This window comes from Acartia tonsa, chromosome 8 (genome assembly GCF_053477335.1).
Source record: "Acartia tonsa isolate MP-2025a chromosome 8, ASM5347733v1, whole genome shotgun sequence".
In the NCBI taxonomy this organism is placed as follows: domain Eukaryota; kingdom Metazoa; phylum Arthropoda; class Copepoda; order Calanoida; family Acartiidae; genus Acartia; species Acartia tonsa.
The window spans coordinates 7,187,168-7,206,242 of record NC_137267.1 but is presented as its reverse complement, the minus strand read 5'-3'; the positions used below and the strand labels follow the sequence as shown (position 1 = coordinate 7,206,242).

The 19,075-nt window shown below is 31.9% G+C and overlaps 1 protein-coding gene across 1 annotated transcript in view; it reads right to left on the bottom strand.

Annotated features, from left to right (window-relative positions):
* The window catches only part of LOC145325633 (uncharacterized), a 99,766-nt gene extending 84,582 nt beyond the window's left edge, over positions 1-15,184 (bottom strand). Inside the window, exons 1-8 of the mRNA XM_080168594.1 lie at positions 14,805-15,184; positions 14,128-14,531; positions 12,549-12,603; positions 9,543-9,591; positions 9,169-9,267; positions 8,975-9,033; positions 8,526-8,696; positions 7,891-8,284 (exon numbers count right to left, since the gene is read on the bottom strand). Coding sequence (XP_080024720.1) covers positions 7,891-8,284; positions 8,526-8,696; positions 8,975-9,033; positions 9,169-9,267; positions 9,543-9,591; positions 12,549-12,602 — 826 coding nt within the window. The 5' untranslated portion in view covers position 12,603; positions 14,128-14,531; positions 14,805-15,184. The remainder of the gene's footprint in view (positions 1-7,890; positions 8,285-8,525; positions 8,697-8,974; positions 9,034-9,168; positions 9,268-9,542; positions 9,592-12,548; positions 12,604-14,127; positions 14,532-14,804) is intronic.
* Positions 15,185-19,075: the final 3,891 nt, after the last annotated feature.

Sequence of the window (19,075 nt, the reverse complement as noted above, 5' to 3'; positions counted from 1 at the left end):
TATTTTCCAATTCTGTAACTGTATAATTGGCGGTAAAAAAAACACTAGTAAAATTTTACGATGTTTAAAAAGAGGTAGAATTATTGCTTTTTAAACACTTTTTTTGACCAATAGCATTTTAGAAGGGTAAATAAATGTAAACAACGACAGAATTTTTAATTTTAGGGGTTTTGGGGGAAAAATATATAGTTCTTTTTTTAAAAGCGAAGGTTTCTATAATTAGTGTCGGTCCGTCCGTTCATCCGTAAACGGTTATATCGTTTCTTTAATTTAAGCAGGTTAGAATTGTCCTATCGATTTTAAACGTTGCATGGTGATTTCTGTAGTAGTTAGGTACGATTTAGAAAGCGTAGCAGCTTTATAATCGTTACCAGAATGTATATACTTCCATTTTGAACATGTTTATTTTTAACTTTTTTAACAGCAAATTTTTATGTGAAATAATTCTCCGATATATCTGATTTTTTAAATACTGATTCCTAGTACAACAAAGTACAATACTATAAGCAAAGCATCTCTTTAATCAAGTCGTAAAAAAGGATGTCCTAAAACATTATCTCGTATTTTACTTACAAGTTTGTCTCGACTTATATACATTTATATTCTTATTATTCAGATCTAACACTCTACAAGTGTTAATGTTCGTTTGTCCTTCAATTTCAGAGCTTCGCTTTTATGGATGTTGTCATCCTTCTTTTGTAGCGCTGAAATAATAAGCCAGCCTTGTTTTGGCATCAAAATATAAAAATGAACCAATATTTTTTTATCAGGCAACTGAAATCTGTAAGTTTTAAGATGATTGAACTAAAATAAGACAAAAGTCATTACACTATTCAATTTTGAATGTAAAACAACTTTCTAGGAGCAAAGTTGCTCTTTGACTTACTAACAATTTATTTTTTAGTCTTGAAAAGCTAAATCCTTTCTTGTAGGAGAGTTGAAAGTGATATTAAATTGATCAAAGGTGTATTTTTTCGAAAAGGCTAACATATTTTTAAAAAAATTAAACTTTCATCATTAGTGGGGCCACCTCACATTTCAAAAATAGCCTAAAACACGCTTGTATACAAAGCTTTTAGAAAAATATATTACAGCCAATAATTGAAGCTTTTTAAGATTTTATTTTATTAAGGGACAAAATCAAAAAGTAATGCCCTATGTTTAAGATAGTGTTGATGCAATTATCAGTCAAATAGATTTTATTACAGCCTGTTAATAATTGTTAGTTGAGACCTCTTCTGATTATTGTTGTCATAAAATTGTATTTAAACGTCTTGTTTCAATTATCAACAAAGGACGAGCTGTCCTGCTTTGCACTGTGATTGTTTTTGTGATGAATTAAAGTTCTACATGAATAGTTTTCTTATTTATACCTAATCATTGTAGGATCACCTAAATTTATTTTCTTGCTTATACAGTTTGTACTAAAAGCAAGGGGAAGATCTCGTATTTGAAGGCTGGGAGGTGACATTGGGCTTTAAATTAAACTAGTAACCAATGTTTTATAAACTTATTTGGTGGCTCAAAAACTTTGGGTACTTTTAATCAAATTTTGATTGGTTGTTTTCAAACTAGTAGTGTCCAAACTTTTCAACCGATAATTTGATAAAAAGACAGATAAATATTGAGAATAACCATAAATTCATCGTCCATGGTCTTTTCCCGAAATATATGCCTCTAACTTTTCAACAGTTTAAAAAGGAATATTTTCAGTAATAGAAAATTATAAAGCAAAATATAGCCTTTAGAAGTAAGGCTTTTCTTGTCTGAAGATCAAGATCTCAAAAACTACTGAACCAATGGGTTTTCTATTTTAGGCAAGCTTCACATTGGTCCTGTGATAGTTTTAGGTTATCAAATTTTGAGTCGTGGATTGGTTTTAAGCTATTTTCTCTACCATTTGTATATAGAGCCACTATATGCCAGGAGCTTATCCGCCAGAAAGCTAGTAAAAGTGGCTGACTCAGATTATGACGTCAAAAAAATTAACTAATTAGAGGCCAGTATACACTGTATTTTTAGTGGCCTCTCATTAGGTAATGTTTTTGGCGTCATAATCTGAGTCAGCCACTTTTACTAGCTTCATCCGACAGTATATGTAAAAGTACAATTTCGAATTTTGAAAATAAATTTTGCTGATCTAAACAGCTAATTCCTTACAATTCCATTAAGCTTTTTGACAGTTACGCCGGACGCAGGGAAACGAGGATTTGACAATGGAAGATTATTCAATCCTCCCCCATAGTCTTAAAAGTTTGCAGCTGGTATTTCGTAATTCGTAAGTGGAAGACAGGGTTGTAGATCAATTAGAGGAAGCTTTTTATAGTGCTTATAAATAAATACGTCATAATGGCCAACCATTGGTCAATTTAAATTTTAACTGGTCTACCATTGGTAATTTAGCCTGTGTATTAACCTATCATTGGTCATTAGTATTGTATGACGTCATTTGTAACTAAATGCAATTAAGTTGACTTTAAATGATCATTACAGACCATCAACCAACCATTTTGTAAAACTGAATAAAAATGAACTAGGAGACATATAGTTGACATAATTTATCAATAGTTTATGTTGTCTATTTGTATCCAATAATAGAAGATTAGAGTAAAACACTAGAATGGTTTAAATAACTGTATCTCGATCTCCCCATCGCAACCACCTTGTGCAACCTTCTATTGGTTCGTGGAAAATCGACCAATGGTGTCGCTTATACTAACACTGCCAAGTAGCAGAAAATAATTTAGAAGCAGACGAAGGAGGTAGTCTATATATACATCTATACTATGGATCTGTTAAAAAATGACTTTTTTACCTACATGTAGTGATAAGACCTATTCGACTTAATAGTTTATTGACAATGGAATGTTGTTTATATAATACCAACACAAAAGTTTAACTAGGGTGCTTGCATTTTTATGTGAACTTAATTGTTAGATTATATATTATATGAAATGTGGATAGCAGGAAACGTCACTCAAAAAGTTCAATTAAAAACACAAATACAGACACACACACACACACTCACTCACACACACACACACACACACACACACACACACACACACACACACACACACACACGCATACATAAAACGAGAAAAAAAATCATTAACATTTAGAGAATAATTATCTTAGCTTTAATTTTCTTTATATTAGATAATAATGTATAATTGTAATTAGGAAATACAGAAAAATTAATTTTTATGGAAATTTTCTCAACTTTAGTGGACATTGTGAAATAGGAGAAAGGTGGCAATAACTGACTTATTATAATGTATATTATAAAGCAATCGATAAATAATTACTTGGACGTTGCACCAGATTTTCATGTTCTCTAATAAAGTGATAGTCACAGCTGGCTGATACCCACCATTCACCTTATTTACTCCCTCCCCTCCTACTGGCCAATTAATGAGGTCCATATTAGCAACTTGAAATGACAACAAATTTTCACCTGTCAATATATCCATGTATTCTGTATCCATTAATATAACCTTATTCTAATAATTAAAATCTATCCATTAATGATTACGTTCGTGGATATCTAAATCTATAATACAAAGTTGAACGATGTCTGTCTGTTTGTACTGAAGGATCTCGCTAACCGCTGAACCGATCGAGTTCTCCTTAACAGGGTAGCTTCTCATAAGTCCCGGGAAGATTTATAACTATTTTGGAGGAGGGTACCACCACCCTCCCAAGGAAAATCACACAAAAAATTAACGCAACATAGAAATAATCTGACAAAATCTGTTAACATGTTTAATATCGTTTAAAATAATAAAAACATTTAAAGTGCCACTAGAGGCCTCTAGGGGCGTAGCCGCAAGTATATATATATATATATATATATATATATATTAACGGTACTATAACTTAATAAATTTAGTATTTTGACAGAAGATAATTTACAAGAACAAAACTGGTATTCAATACTAGGATTAAATAGTATTCATTCAAAAACGCATTTTTTTCTATACAAGCTTTTTAATTCTTATACTAAAGTAACGGGATGTCTGTTTGTCTGTGTGTTTGTGTGTCTGAGTGTCTATGTGTTTGTGTGCCTGTGTGTTTGTACCGAAGGGTCTCGCTAACCGCTGAATCGATCGGGTTCTCCTGAACAGATTAGCTTTTCATAGGTCCCGGAAAGGTTTATAACTATTTTGGGGGAGGGTACCACCACTATCCCAAGATAAATCGAATATCTTAAAGATATTCTCGCTAGTTTTATAAATAAAGTAATACGTGACTTGGTCTTTTTTGAAATTTTTTTGGCTGAATTTAAAAATTATCCGGTCCCGATTGAATATCTGACGCCAAAACCAAAATACAAGTTCTAAAATGCATTCATTTTTTAGACCAATAGTCCAGTTTTTAAACTTTTTTTCTAAATATTTAACTTTTTAATCACTATTTAAAGGATAACTAATGGACCGATATGGTTATAAATTTAGAAACTCTATTCTATTCAGGTAATTGACAGGTTTTTGTCTATTTTTTTAAAATTAGCGAGTAGTTCAAACTCCCCCCCCCCCGAAAAAAAAACACCCACCCTCACAAAAAATATTTTTCATGTACTTATTTAAAACTGAGCTTTATTTTGGGTTCTTCTTCTTATTAACTCTTTTTCTCTCTCTCCTTTTCCCTCTCTCTCTCTTTCTCTCTCTCTCTCTCTCTCTCTCTCTCTCTCTCTCTCTCTCTCTCTCTCTCTCTCTCTCTCTCTCTCTCTCTCTCTCTCTCTCTCTCTCTCTCTCTCTCTCTCTCTCTCTCTCTCTTTCTCTCTCTAAAACTGGTTAAAGGCTTATCTTCATATTAAAACTTTTTAATACCACACAGAATAAAAGAATTAAAATTCTATGGTAGCTCAAAAAAGTAAAAAACAGTAAGTAAATAATAAATACTTTTAGGTTTAGGTTAACTATGTCCAGGGAAGCCCCGTTTGAATAATACCCGTAGGGTTATTGTCAAACTTAATATAATTTTAATTCAAATAATTTTCTTGTAATTCTTTTATAATACTCAACGAACCAAAACGCAAACAAAAGCTAAGACGTTAAAGCGTTATACTACAACTAAAAGAGTGCTTACACTAAAAAGATTTTCAACATTAAAACCATTATGTTGTATAGATATCATTTAAATTCAATTAATAGAATAGTTATTTAACGCATTTTATTATAGACAACTTTACGCAGATATTAAAATGTAAAATTATAATTTTTCAGTATGCCATTGAAACCCATTTATATCCGCTGGATTAGAACCAGCTCTCAGCCATACTGAAAAATCATGTATAGCAATGTATTACAAATAATGTTCCACGAATACCTAAAAAAAACAGTAGATTGATATCAGTTTTTTTAGCCTGGGCCTTCAGCCCCTTTTAGCTAACAAACCTCTAGATTTTTTTTTATGTTAAACCACTAAAAAATCATCTATGTTTGAAGCCATCTTGTAGTTGTTCTATTTTAATGCACAGTAAGACTTTAAACTCCATATTTCACCGCATCTTTAACCTTCAATTATCAAACCTAAGTGTCCCAGCATTCCAACCAAAATATAATATTTACTAGGGTTGGGTTGGATATCCGGCCGGTGCCGGATATTAAAACTATACGGATACTGGATATCGGTCTGATTTCTAATTCCGGAAATCTAATTATCCGGCTAAATGTCTAGTAATTTGCCGGAACCGGTATCCGGTATCCGGCCAAAAAAGTATCCGGCTCAACCCTAATATTCACCAAACTAAAAATTGCACTCCACAACTCGTACTATGAATGTCGGACATAGTAGCAGTGCTAATTTAATCATCTATAGTAGTTTAGACTCGAAACCGACACCTTACTTGCGAGGATGAGCTATAATTACCATAAATATGCTATATTTTACTATCATAAATATGGCTTACATGTAGAAACGCTAATTTTATTTCTTTAATTGAATTTAGTAATGTTTTTTTCCTTTTTTTTGGTTTTCAGTCCTATAGTTTAAGAAGGTCATATTTTTTAAAATTTCATTGTTTTATTTTTATATTTATATTAGTATAATATAAAAAACTATCGGATGCGCCCCTAACATCTAGGGGCTCAATATACAAAGGAAGGGCAGAAAAAATAGCCTAAACCATACCAAGACTTTTTTATAGGAATAAAATAGCACAAAACCCTACTGGAAACTTCATTTTAAAGGAGGACCATATGGGTTCAGCGGTTAGCGAGATCCTTCGCTGCAGACAAAAAAGCTTTCTACTTTATATAATAGGATATAAATTAATCAGCTTTTATTTAAAATCCCTATTTGACAATAAAACAATGTTATTATAAAAGTGAAAAAAAATGTATTTTGTCTTAATAATGATAATTTCTAGTTTGCAAAAAGGTTGAAGGTAAATTCATTTGTGTGCAACATTCTTTTCAAATTCCCTCAACAGATTATGACGTCATACAATAGAATAGCCAACAAGAGGCCAGTATACACTGTAATTGACCAATGTAAAATTTATACTGGCCTCTCATTGGTTGTTTCTTCGTATAACGTCATAATCTGTTGATGGACTCTAATCATCTTCAGTGTTTATTAAACTTTTATAAGCCTTGGAAAAATCTTAAACACAAAAAGCAACAAAAATGTCTTTTTCCTTACCTAATTGTCAAAAAAAATCACAAAATGTAAAGGGGAGGGGTGATTGAAACAGGATAAAATCACATAGATCGCCAGTTGACTAAACCTACCCCCTACCAATTCTCAAAAAATCTTTAACAAATACGTTTTTCTTTTTAAAGCGAAGGTTTTCTATAATTAGGGTTGGTCAGTCCGTCCGTAACGGATAGCTTTTGTCGTTAATTTAGACATGTTAGAATTGTCCTATCGATTTCAAACTTTGCATGATGATTCCTGTAGTAGTTAAGTATGATTTAGAAAGCGTAGCAACTCCATAATCGTTACCAGAATGTCTGTAAGTCTATTTTAAACGTGTTGTTTTTTACTTTTTAACAACAATTTTTATGTGATAAAATCATCCGATTGATCTGATTTTTGGATTACTGATTCTAGTTACAATAAGGTACAATATTATGAACAAAACATCTCTATAATCAGGTCCTAAAAATGTCAGTATGTCCTTTAACAGAATTCTGTATTTAAGAAATGTTGCAACAAATTTACGTATAATTTTTTCCAAACTTATATATTCTTATTTTGTATATTCAGCTTCGCTTTTAGGATGTTGTCATCCTTGTTTTAAAAACTATTGGAAGGGTTGTTGGTATTCCTCTGACGATAAGATATGATTTATCCTTGAAACTAAAAATAATACTTATCACAAAATTTGTATGCTAGCACTTACATTCTAAAATAAAGGCAACATTAGTCATCTCAAAAAGCCCGCAACAAAAAATGCAGTAAAAATGACAAAAAATTGAAAAAAAGGTAAACAAATTAAACATTAAATATTAAGAACAACGATTTAGTTTATGTGCATAAAATTCAAAATGACTATGGTTTTTTAAAGTTTGAATTTAAAATTAACTGCTTTCAGGGGTAATCTTTTTAAAGTTAGGTTTTGAGGAAAACAAAATTGTGTAGGCTTTTTGCTATGCTAATCGTTTCTGGTTTCAATAAGATCTATATTAGTTTCAAAATGGTGGGTATACTTTTTATTCAGATTGATAGGATATATCGGGACAAAGTGTCCAAAACATCAGCCATGTGACGTCATAAAAATGAGGGATTATCCATCTCTTTTTTAAATGTTTTCTTTCCCACTTCTCCTCTCATCTCCCTCATTTTTATGACGTCACATGACTGATTTTTGAGACACTTTGTCCCGCTACGATAGGATGATATACTAGTTTATAAAAATAATAGTTGAAAAAAATCACTTACTTTGTCCAAGGTGAACCCTTTTCATCCATGGGTAAATTTGCGGCGGATTCGACTTGACATCCTTGTCGCCTTTCCCGCCGGACGGCGAGGGCGACAAGGGCGACTCCGGCTCCTCCAGGTCCGACTCTGGTGACTTGGGCTGTGCGAGACCGCCGGCTCCACCGCCGGGACCCGCACCGGGCTGCGGGGTGGTCCCGTCGCTCGACGCGGTGCTAAGGTCTTGCGGGGAGCCCACGTTGCTGTCGGCGTATTTACAATTCTGGGCGCCTACGTTGGTCTGGGTCAGGGGGGCTATGCCGCCGCCCAGAGATGTTTGGTGAGGCGGTAGACCGCCTAGGCCGCCGGCGGAGGCGGACGGAGGTGCACTGCCTCCGTCTAAAGGACTTCGTCTACCCTAAAGTTAAATAGAATTGTAAAAAACAAAAGTTTCTTGATATAATAAATTTAAAAAACTATTTTTTTTTACTTATTTTGCAGTTTTCATAAGATAGAATCGTCGGATTTCTGTAAAACGTTGCCTAAATGTTTATATTTTGCAAAGAAAATATTCTAATATTATGAGTTCTTTAAACAAAAAAGTCCGCAAGTCGGTTTTAAATTAAATGTAAGAGCAAAGCTGCTCAATAATAGTTTACCTCTAATTTAAACCCAACCTGTGACTGGTGATGTGAAGAGGAAGAAGTTGGTGGGGTGTAGTCCTGGCTGCCGGGCGGACCGACGGACGGACCACCGGGTGGACCAGCCGCGGAGGAGACGGGAACCGAGCTGGCAGCGGCCATCATACTCGTGTACTGCGCGTACTGACCCTGTGGGTAGCGAGTTCAAGTTTTAAATTTTATCTAAATAATTGTACAGCTAGCTAAATAGCTTAAAACTTGCCCTAAACCCAAACTAAATTCTTATACCCTTATAACACACATACATCCTGCTACTACACATTATAGAAAATATATTTTATGTATTTTTCTATCTGTAGTACAATATTGCTTTTATAAAAGTTGTTAGCTTGCTGCGCTACTAGCGTAGTTAATTGTCCTAGTCTAATTAGTAAATTAAAGTGTAAATATTAGTATATATTACTAACATTTACGCCCCTAGAGACCCTTAGACACACATAAAGGAAGGGGGAGGGGGATGTCGACCCTAAAATTTCAATTTAAGTTTAAAAGAAAAAGCATACAATGGAAATGTTTGAAAAATCTTAAGTTTTTTTTATATGAAAAATCTAGCATCTTAGTCCGTCCATTTGTACAAAGAATCATTGTATAAAACAAGAACATTCCTGTGCGGTGGCGGGTGAGTAGCAGGAAGGATATTGCATGGCGTAGTAGTCCTGCGGAGACGTGGTACTACCAGCTCCGTGCCCAGCAACTGTACCTGGACATAGATAGATAGATAAATAGACATATAGGCAGATAGATAGCTAGATTGATGGATAGTATAGACAGAGGAATAAATAAATAGAAGTATAGATAGATAGAAGAATGGATAGCTAGAGGGATAGATAGCTAGAGGGATAGATAGATAGATAGAGAGATGAATAAAAAGTGTAATAGATAGATAGAGGGATAAAAAGCAATGAATAATTAAAGATATCGTGATCTATATAAAATAAGGTCAGGTATCTTTAATAATTGCTGATAAATTCCTACCTGTGGCCGTTGAAAGTCCTGCCAAGCCTCCTGCGGCTCCAGCCCCGACCTGTAAAGAAAAGAATAGTAACTTTTCCAATATCGATTCGAAACGGATTAATATCTGGTTGATTAGAACCGGTTCTCAGCCATACTGAAATATTATGTATAGCATCGTATGATATCTAGTTTTTTTTACAAAAATAAATATGAACAATCTTAAGATCAAAGTGACTTTTTTTGGCCGTTGCCTTCGGCATCTCGGGGCTAAATAAATTGGCTTTAATCTTAAAATTGTACATTTTATATCCGTGGAAAGCTGTTTATAATACGATGCGATAAATAACTATTATTAATACTTGCTACTTTTGGGTCCATTAGAATCTTTAAAACGGCACAATGAGAAGTTGCACAATTCTAAGGGAACTTTAAATTGGCCCCGATTAGGTTTTATGCAATTTCAGGGGCCTCCAACACCCAACTAAAAGCATAAATAAACTGACTGGGTTTCTAACAAAGCTCCCCTAAAAAGCATAAACCATTCAGTCCAGCCGTTTTTAAAATAAATTACATTAGAACTTAAGAAAAAAATTGTTCTTTTAAAAATGAACTAGCGGCTGCGCCCCAAGCATCTAGGTGCTCTATATTCAAAGGGATATAGAAGGGCAAAATAAAAAAATGGCCTAAAACCATCCCGGGACCTATAAAAATCTTTACTGTAAAGGAGGACCATATCGGTTCAGTGGTAAGCGAGTTCCTTCGCTACATACAAAAAAGCTTACTACTGTACATAATAGGATATTATTTTAAATCCGAGTATAAAAGTATAAATTTAACTGGAAAGCTAAAGCAAATAATTCATGAAAAAATATGAAAATTAAACCATTAAAATGTGTCAAATTAATATTACATGAAAAATACAAAGTTTACTTTATGTAATAATAATGAGTTATATATAATATCCTTTTTTAATATTTTTTTAAATGTGTAACCCCCCCCCCCCCCCCCAGATTATTGACGTATCATATATATATTTTTCGATGATATAACTTCTAGAAAGCTAACTTTATCATAAGCAATTCAACTAATTATAGATAAATTGTTAAAGGTTTTGTCCTGTGCTTCACAATATACTAGGAAATAAATACTGCACACAATTTAAACCAATATTATGTCCGGATTGTTCTTAAATCGTTATCCTATTGACTCATGATATAAAGAGTTTGTCTCAATTGTCGTATCTTTTAATGTTGACATAGTAAAAATTTGTTAACGTCTTAACTTTGACGTAGTTAGGGTCATTGCCTATCTCAAACCTTAATTGACCTAACCTAACTTTTAAAAAATCACAAAACTAAATCTTAGTGGGAGGTGGTTATTTGGTTGCACATAAAAAAAGGGTTTTGCCTAATAATTACTTTGTAAAATATCATTATTCATTTTTTTCACAATTTGCAATTATAATCGATTAGACTTATATTATGAGGTGTGCAATTTCTTCCGCATATGATCTGAAAGGGATTGCAAATTTTTTTAAGGTTAAGTAGCAATAAATTAACAGTTCTAATAACCTTTAACAAATCGAAATTTATTTATTATTACTTGGATCATACACCAGATTATCATATGTCTAATAAAGTGAAACTTGTAGCGGGCTTAAATAACGATTCCCTCCTCTCCTACTGGATGAACAAACAGACCAATAAATGAGAAAATAGCAACCTAAATTGACGACAATTTTTCCCCTGTCATAATATCCACGAATATATTACATCCAGTCAACTTTTTGGAAAGGTTGCAACAGTGATCGAATACCAAGAGGGTTTGGGGGGGGGGGGGATTCGTTTAAGTTGAGGGAAAAAGTTATAAAATAGGTAAAAGAAAGAGGGGGTGTGAATTGAACAATAATAAACCATTTTGATATAATGTATATTAAAAATCTAGAGGTTTTTTAAGAGTTTCGATTTGCCCAACAAATTTTTTTTATTTCTTTAAACAAAAGTAGTTCTGTCATTTTATGTGAAGATCAAAATCTCTAAAACGTCAAAGCCGATGGGTATAGTATTATAGAATTGTCCAATTCAGGCTTAATATTATTTTCTGTGTACATAAAATCTAAAGCTATATGTATTTAATTTTAGTTTAAATACCAGACAAAACCTAGACTAAAAAATATGATTTTTCTGGTCCTTGTAAGTTTAAAAAACATTTTATGGGGAGTACCACCACCCTCTCAAGAGAAATCGAAATTGGAAAAAAAACCTTAAAAAAGACTATTTAAAAAGAATCTAAAAATGCTCGGAGCTCGACACCCTCCAACACTACTTTAAGTGCCCCTAGAGGCCTCTAGATGCGTAGCTGCTAGTCAACATATAAATTGATTAAGAAGGTATTTTAGCTATCTGAAGAAAACTATCTTTAAATATTATTCTGTTATTATTGACACTGAAGTAAATGTCATTTTAATATAAAGGCCAATAATTGTTTTTATTCTTACTCCTATTTTATTACTTATTTCTTAAAAAAAATTCATCAATTTAACATAAGATATTAATTTTGGTGGAATATTTTACATTTTCTAACCCAATAATCATTTGATCAAAATATTAAGCTAGGTTTTCTCTTTCTCATTAAAACTACTTTCAATGTTTAGATTTTAAAAAAATTATACCGACAAATTTTTTTCTATCTTAAAAGCTAGCCGATAAATTGATGTACATCCCCAATTGTGATACACAAAATTACCCCTTCTGCAGATCACATTGAAACGTTTGGACCTCCAATAAATCCCAATTCAATTAAAGTCCCCAAAGTTGTTGAACCAACAAATAAAAAAACGTTACTATAAAACTTTTAACAGTTATAAATTATTAACTACTACTGCTTCATAACGAAATATATTTCAAAGAAAAAAATCTTCATTATCAATCGCATCTCTTAGTGAAGTGAATCAAGCAAAGTAAGCTTAGTCAGACACTATAAAACTTTGGGTACTAGTGTCCCCAATGTGTCCTCCCTCCCTGTTACCTGTTCATAACATTGAGCCAGGGTGTTTACAAATTGATATGAACTCATATCCATCCTAAACAAAGACATTAAGTTAGAAGAAAATTAAAAAATAAAATTCGCAACAAAATGTTATGAAATTTAAACTTTTTTTGTGTGTTTTTTTAAATTCATTGTTTTATAAATGTTTGTTTCAAATAAAAAATCTTTGACCCAAAAAATTTTACTTATTAAATAAAGTACATTTTTTAGCTGTGCTTTTCAGAGCAGTGCTACTGTTCAATGGTTTGAGTCTCTTGTGTTTTAATCGACCCAGCATGTTAGAAAAGGATAGCATATTCAAAATGAAAGAATTCATTCGCCCAAAAATGAAACGAGATAAAAACGGTCGGTCTGCATGTGAAATTGACTAAAAAAAATAACTATTGAAATAATATCGTAAGTTAAAACTCAATTATATTTTCGAATTACAGTTTTAGAGTTAAAAATAGTTTGAAAATTGACAAGTAAAAAACTAATTAAGATTATGTTAAGTGGATCTATATAATGTTTTAAAAATTCAAAAATTGACATTTTTATCTTTTTCGAAAGGTTTAAAATTATTTATTATTATTTATTATAAGTTTAAACCAGAGGTGGATTCTTAAAAACTTTTTGGCTCACTGCCTCACTAAAATTAGCAGGGGTCGCTAAAAGCTTTGTGAAAAATCCACCAAAATAGCATAAAAGGGTTATTAACATAAGATTTTGTTTAATTTTTGTAGAATTTTAATGCGATTGTAGAGGATTTTTCACATTTTTTTTAGTAAGCCTCAATAATTTTAGTGATGCAGTGAGCGAAAAAGTTTTATAAGAATTCTTCTCAGGGCTCGGCAGCCGAGCGTCAGCTGCGTATAACCCTCTAATTTAAACCCGCTTGTGTTTAAGAAAATCCAAAAAGATAGATTTTTTTGTATAGAAAAAGGTTTAGACATCTAGCTGTTTTTAAAAGTTATAATATGACAATTTCACTTAGACTTATTCGCGGCTGGCGTGAGTCTGCCGAGCCCTGGTTTATACTTATTATATTAAAATCCAAATCCACACAAATTTGAGAATCATGTTTAGGAATAAATCATCAAAAGAAAACTTTATTACCTAAAACTATTGTGTATGTCAAAAATAAACCATTTATTAAGACAAAATATAAGGACTTTCTAAATGCACGTTTACAATATTAAGTTTTAGACTAAAAAAAGACATTTTAACTGTCTGAGAAGTTAGAGGCAAACCCGCTTTTCTTTGAAAGTATTATCCCTTTCTTTTAAATGACCTCCTTTTTGAAAAGCTATGCGACTCTGTTTTTAAAACTAGTACCCACTATATAGTGGCCTAGTTATAGCGAGACCATTTTTTAAAACCATACTAAATGGTTTTTAAGAACTTGCATTAGTGGCGTTTCAGGCCACTAAATTTTGGGGACAAATTTTTAATTAGGTGCTCATTAATTATTTTTAAAATCATAGCGTATAAAAAAGAGACTTTTTGAAATATAAAAAATTTAAAAAAAACTTGACATAAAAAAGTAAAAAATTAATGAAAATTAGAAGTAAAATATTACCTGAATATTTAAAAATCACTATTAGAAGAACTTCTTTTCTGTATCAAATTTGGTTAAAATTCACTAAGAAAGCCATTGATTCTTACTTAAGAAACACTGTTTTTAAAATACATTTTAATTTTATGTACTGTTATAAATCAGTCTTATTTTTATGTTTTTTTTAATCACTAATATTTTAACTTTAAAAAATCACTATTGTAGTTTTAATATAACTATTTTGTTTAGTTTAAATAAATGGGGAATAAAAACTGTGCCTCTTATCTCGGCGTATGGTCGGAGATACTCTCTCTCCGAATCTTGTTCAATAGGACTCCGTCAAGCAATTTTGGTCTTCCGAAGATTTTCCCAGATTTTTTGTCGGAGAATTCGTGGATTTTTGTTCTTCGTGGTTTTCTGTTTTCAATCTGATTTTGATATTACTTAGAAATACAATTTAAAAGAATGTGTTAATTTAGTTTATAAATTACTAGCGGCTGCTCCCCTACCATCTAGGGGCTCTGATGCGCAGAAAATAGCATAAAACCAACTTAACGTTTAAAAAAATAGCCTAAAACCATGTGATATCTTAAGCTTCAGAAAATAAACCTTACTACTTTATAATATAGGATTGAAATTTATGAAGTATCAAATCAAATTTGTAAAACAATTAGTATTTTAAGTTCTAAGTAACATTATACCTTGATTTTTTGAAAATTTTCAAGTCAAAATCACAAAATTTAAATGTACATTAATTAGTCTATTTCTTTTTTTATTATTTTCACTTCACATTGTAAATCTTATTTTTTTTCAACAATTTTTTTTCCAAACTATCTTTTCCCAAAAAGGAAAGATGTTGTAAAAATGAGTCAAAGTTGTTAAAAAATCACCATATAATTTATTATCTTTAGGTCCGATACTTTTTTATGTAAATTGACCTACATAATTAAGTTTCATTAAATGACTTTGATAAAACTTGATATTTTGTTTGATGTACAATTTTTTAGTTGTAGAAATTATTATTTTTAATATTTTTTTGATCGTATTGAGCCACCTTAAAGTTCTCAACTAAAAGAGGAACAATTATTATATTCTCTCTCTTTCTTTCTTTCTAAAAAGCCTCTCTCTCTCTCTCTCTCTCTATCTCTTTCTTTCTAAAAGTGTTCTATCTCTTTTTCTAACTCTTTCTTTTTCTCTCTAATTTCAAGCAACTCTTTCTTTCAAGGGGGTTTATGCTTATCAGCCCCCCCCCCCCTTAACTCACCTTACCTATATGCCCCTTTATTTTTATAAAAGCCTGCCCTTTTGAAGGCGGGGCACCAATTGGGAAGCTGCAACCCCCCCCCCCCTTGAAATAACCCTTTTTTGAGAAGTTGCACTGAATAGTCAGAATTCTCTATATTTCCCCGCAACTCTCTCTCTATATTACTCTGTAGCGCCTGTGGAAGAGTTGGGACATGTTTTTTGGGGGAATTTACGGCCCGCACCGACTATTCTGTGTTTGCTTGTTTGTGTGTGTGTGTGGATGTTTGTGTGTTGATATTAATGGAGTTCAAACTTAAAACTTAGAATAATACCTACTTTTAATATACGATGCCTTTTCATTAAAATTAAAAAAAATATCTTAATTTTATTTTTTAGATCTTGTATTCATCCATTATTTACCCTATAAAACAGTATTTTTCTATTAGTATTTTCTATGACAATTGTGTTGCCCCCTTTATTTTGACTAAAAGGGGGGAGGGGAGTGGGGGGATACAGTAAAGTAATTCGGACTGTTTTATTTTCAACATTTATTCAACAGTTTTAGGTATATTTATGCCTTTTTTTTCATCATAAGATATTTAATAAAAAATGTTTGATGTATTATAAAGATGCTTTTAGTGCAAAAAGAGAGAATTTAAGGCAATAAAACGACAATTTAAGGCGTAAAAAATATTTATGTGAAAATTTTCTATAATAACTTTTTGTTTTTCATGAATAATTATTAAATATGTTATTACATATTTTGGATGATCATTTTTAGCTCCCCTCCTTTGCACATATATATATTCACCTTTTAGAAGGCCTAGAAAGAATGCTTTTTAAGACATGGGTGGTGGGGAGGGGGGGGGGGGAAAGGGTCTAAAAGGGGCACTTATGTTAAGGGGTTAGTGTGTTTTAAAAGGGGAACTTCAGCTTTTTAGTTATATGTATGATATACATAAATGTCAAGGATTAGACAATTGCGGATGAATTGATGTACATCCCCAACGATGCTACACTAGATTACCCCTTCTGTAGATACCAATTAGTGGTTTTAAAATATGGACACTTAACTCAATGAACCGACCAATCAAAATTCATCATAGCCTGCGAATAAGAAAACGTTATTGTAAAACTTAAGGGACCAATTGAATAAACAGCCCAATGTCCCCTCCCTTCCTGAAGTATACGTATAAAAGGGTTAAAAAGAAAGGTATACATATAAGATCTTAAAAGAATCCCTTTAGACTAATAGAGTAAAATATTAACCCTCCTTTAAAATAGCGTAACGGTTGCTCTTTTCGTAAATTTAAACATGTTAGAATTGTCCTATCGATTTTAAACTTTGCATGATGATTCGTTTAGCAGTTAGGTATGTTTGAGGAAGCGTAGCAACCTGATAATCGTTACCAGAAAGTCCGCACGTCCATTTAAAACATGTTAATTTTAAACATTTTGGACAACAACTTTTTGTATGATAATCTTATTCATCTTATTTTTAGAATGATGATTCCAAGGACAACAAGGTCCGTTATTATAAGCGAAGCATCTCTATAATTGTATAATAAAAAATATGTTCTTGCAAATCAAATTATCTTTTAAGACCAAAACTGAATGTCTAATTTATAATTTTAGCCTTTAAATTAAACATAGATTATTTTTTGTTTTAATGAAGTAACTAAGTTGATTTATATCTAGGTATACCTATCTACTTTTAAGATTGATTTACATGGTTGATCATCACACATCATATTTTCTAGATAGGTACAGCTATGTGTAAATAGGTGTACCCAGTGGCTTCTATTTAGCCAATTAATTCCAATTGAAATTGCCGCAAAATGTAATATTTTAATAAAATCATTCTTATATTTCCAAAAAATAAACTTCTTAGCGGTTCTAATGTTAGCGTAACATTTTTCTACTATTTACGCAAACCGCGCAATTTGAGTTTTAAAAATCTACGCATTTTTTGCACACCCTATATTACGGACGGTCGGATGGACCGACCCTCATTAAAAACAATCTTTAAAAAAAAAATATGAAAGGGGTGTTTAGGGGGACTAATTAGAATTTAAAAGGAAAGTATCAAGATGTTTTAGGCGAGGGGGGGGGGTAGGGGTTTTGATGGGCAGATATTTATGGGGCTGGGGAATATGCACATAAAAAGCACACACACATACACACACACACACAAAATATTTACAAACTACACACAACATAGGTAAAAACACAACACATAGTCATAATATAAAGCATTAACAACTAATTTATTCAATTATCATATAGCAGTAAATAGGAACATGTAAAATATCTCTGAAATGGCTGCATTGATGAGGTTGTCCTGTTCAGGGGAGCTTCTTAATGGTCTTTTTAATGGTTTTAGGCTATTTTACAGCTAATATTTAAAATTGTATAAAACAATTATTCCGAAAATGTTATTATTATTATTTGGATCTTTCACCAGATTATCATGTACTCTAATTAAGTAAAACCTGTAGCGGGCTAAAATAACAACCACCGCCTCTCTACCCCATGTCCTCCCCTCCTACTGGATGAACAAACTGACCAATAAATAACAGGAGAAATAGCAACCTAAAATTTTTACCTGTCATAATATCCTCGTATAATCTACATTAATTATTCCAAATAAATCCATTTTAAGGCCTGTTTATAGAGATGATTCGTTTATACCATTATGCAAAATCATTGTAGGAATCAATTTTCTCATTCAAGTATCAATAAGATGATTATAACATTGTTATGCTAGGTTTGGAATTAAAATAACTATGAAACAATAAAAGCTATACGTTATGTACCATAATAATTGAAAAGCTTGGCTTTTAAAATCTAGTATGCGTACGTCTTAATTGCATCAGAACAAGGATGACAACATCCATAAAAGCGAAGCACTAAAACGGTAGGACAAACGGACATTAACACTTGTATAGTGTCAGAACTGAATAATCAGAATATAAATGTATAAGAGTCGAAGCAAATTTGTAAGTAAATTCGTTGAAAAACTGCTTGATACAGAACAATGTTTATGGACATGTTTCAAATGGACGTACGGACATTCTGGTAATGATTATAGAGTTGCTACGCTTTCTAAATCGTACCAAACTACTATAGAAATCACCATGCAAAGTTTGAAATTATAGAAAAGCTTCGCTTTTGAAAAGAAAAAGTTTTATTTCTTTAAAAATTCATTAGTGTTATTGAATTTAAACAATTAAGCTTTGAAAAAGGCCATTGCTAACGACTTTGGAAGCAGGGATAAAAAGGGATAAGACAATAGCAAATAAATTGATCTACATCCCCAATGATGATACATCAAATATCTCTTATGGACATTACAATTAATGGTTGAAAAGTGTGGACACTCGACTTAATGTACCAACCAATCAAATTCAAAAAAAGTCCCCAAAGCTTTTAAGTCATAGAATAAGAAACTTATCATAAAACTTTGGGAACTAGTGTGGAAATAGTTATCTTCATACAAACTGTCTCTCCCCAATTTTAGTTTAAAAGGCCTTTTCTAGCTATAGACTAACGCAATGATTAGAATCTTTAGACATCTTTAAACAAAATTCATTCCAAGATTTTTTAAACAGATAAGAAAAAATGCTCATATACAGGTTGTGAACTTGAAAAAAAATATTTGAACGACAATTTGAATTTTTTTTATTTCAATGATTTTCGAATTTTAATTAGTTCTTATCATAAAGTA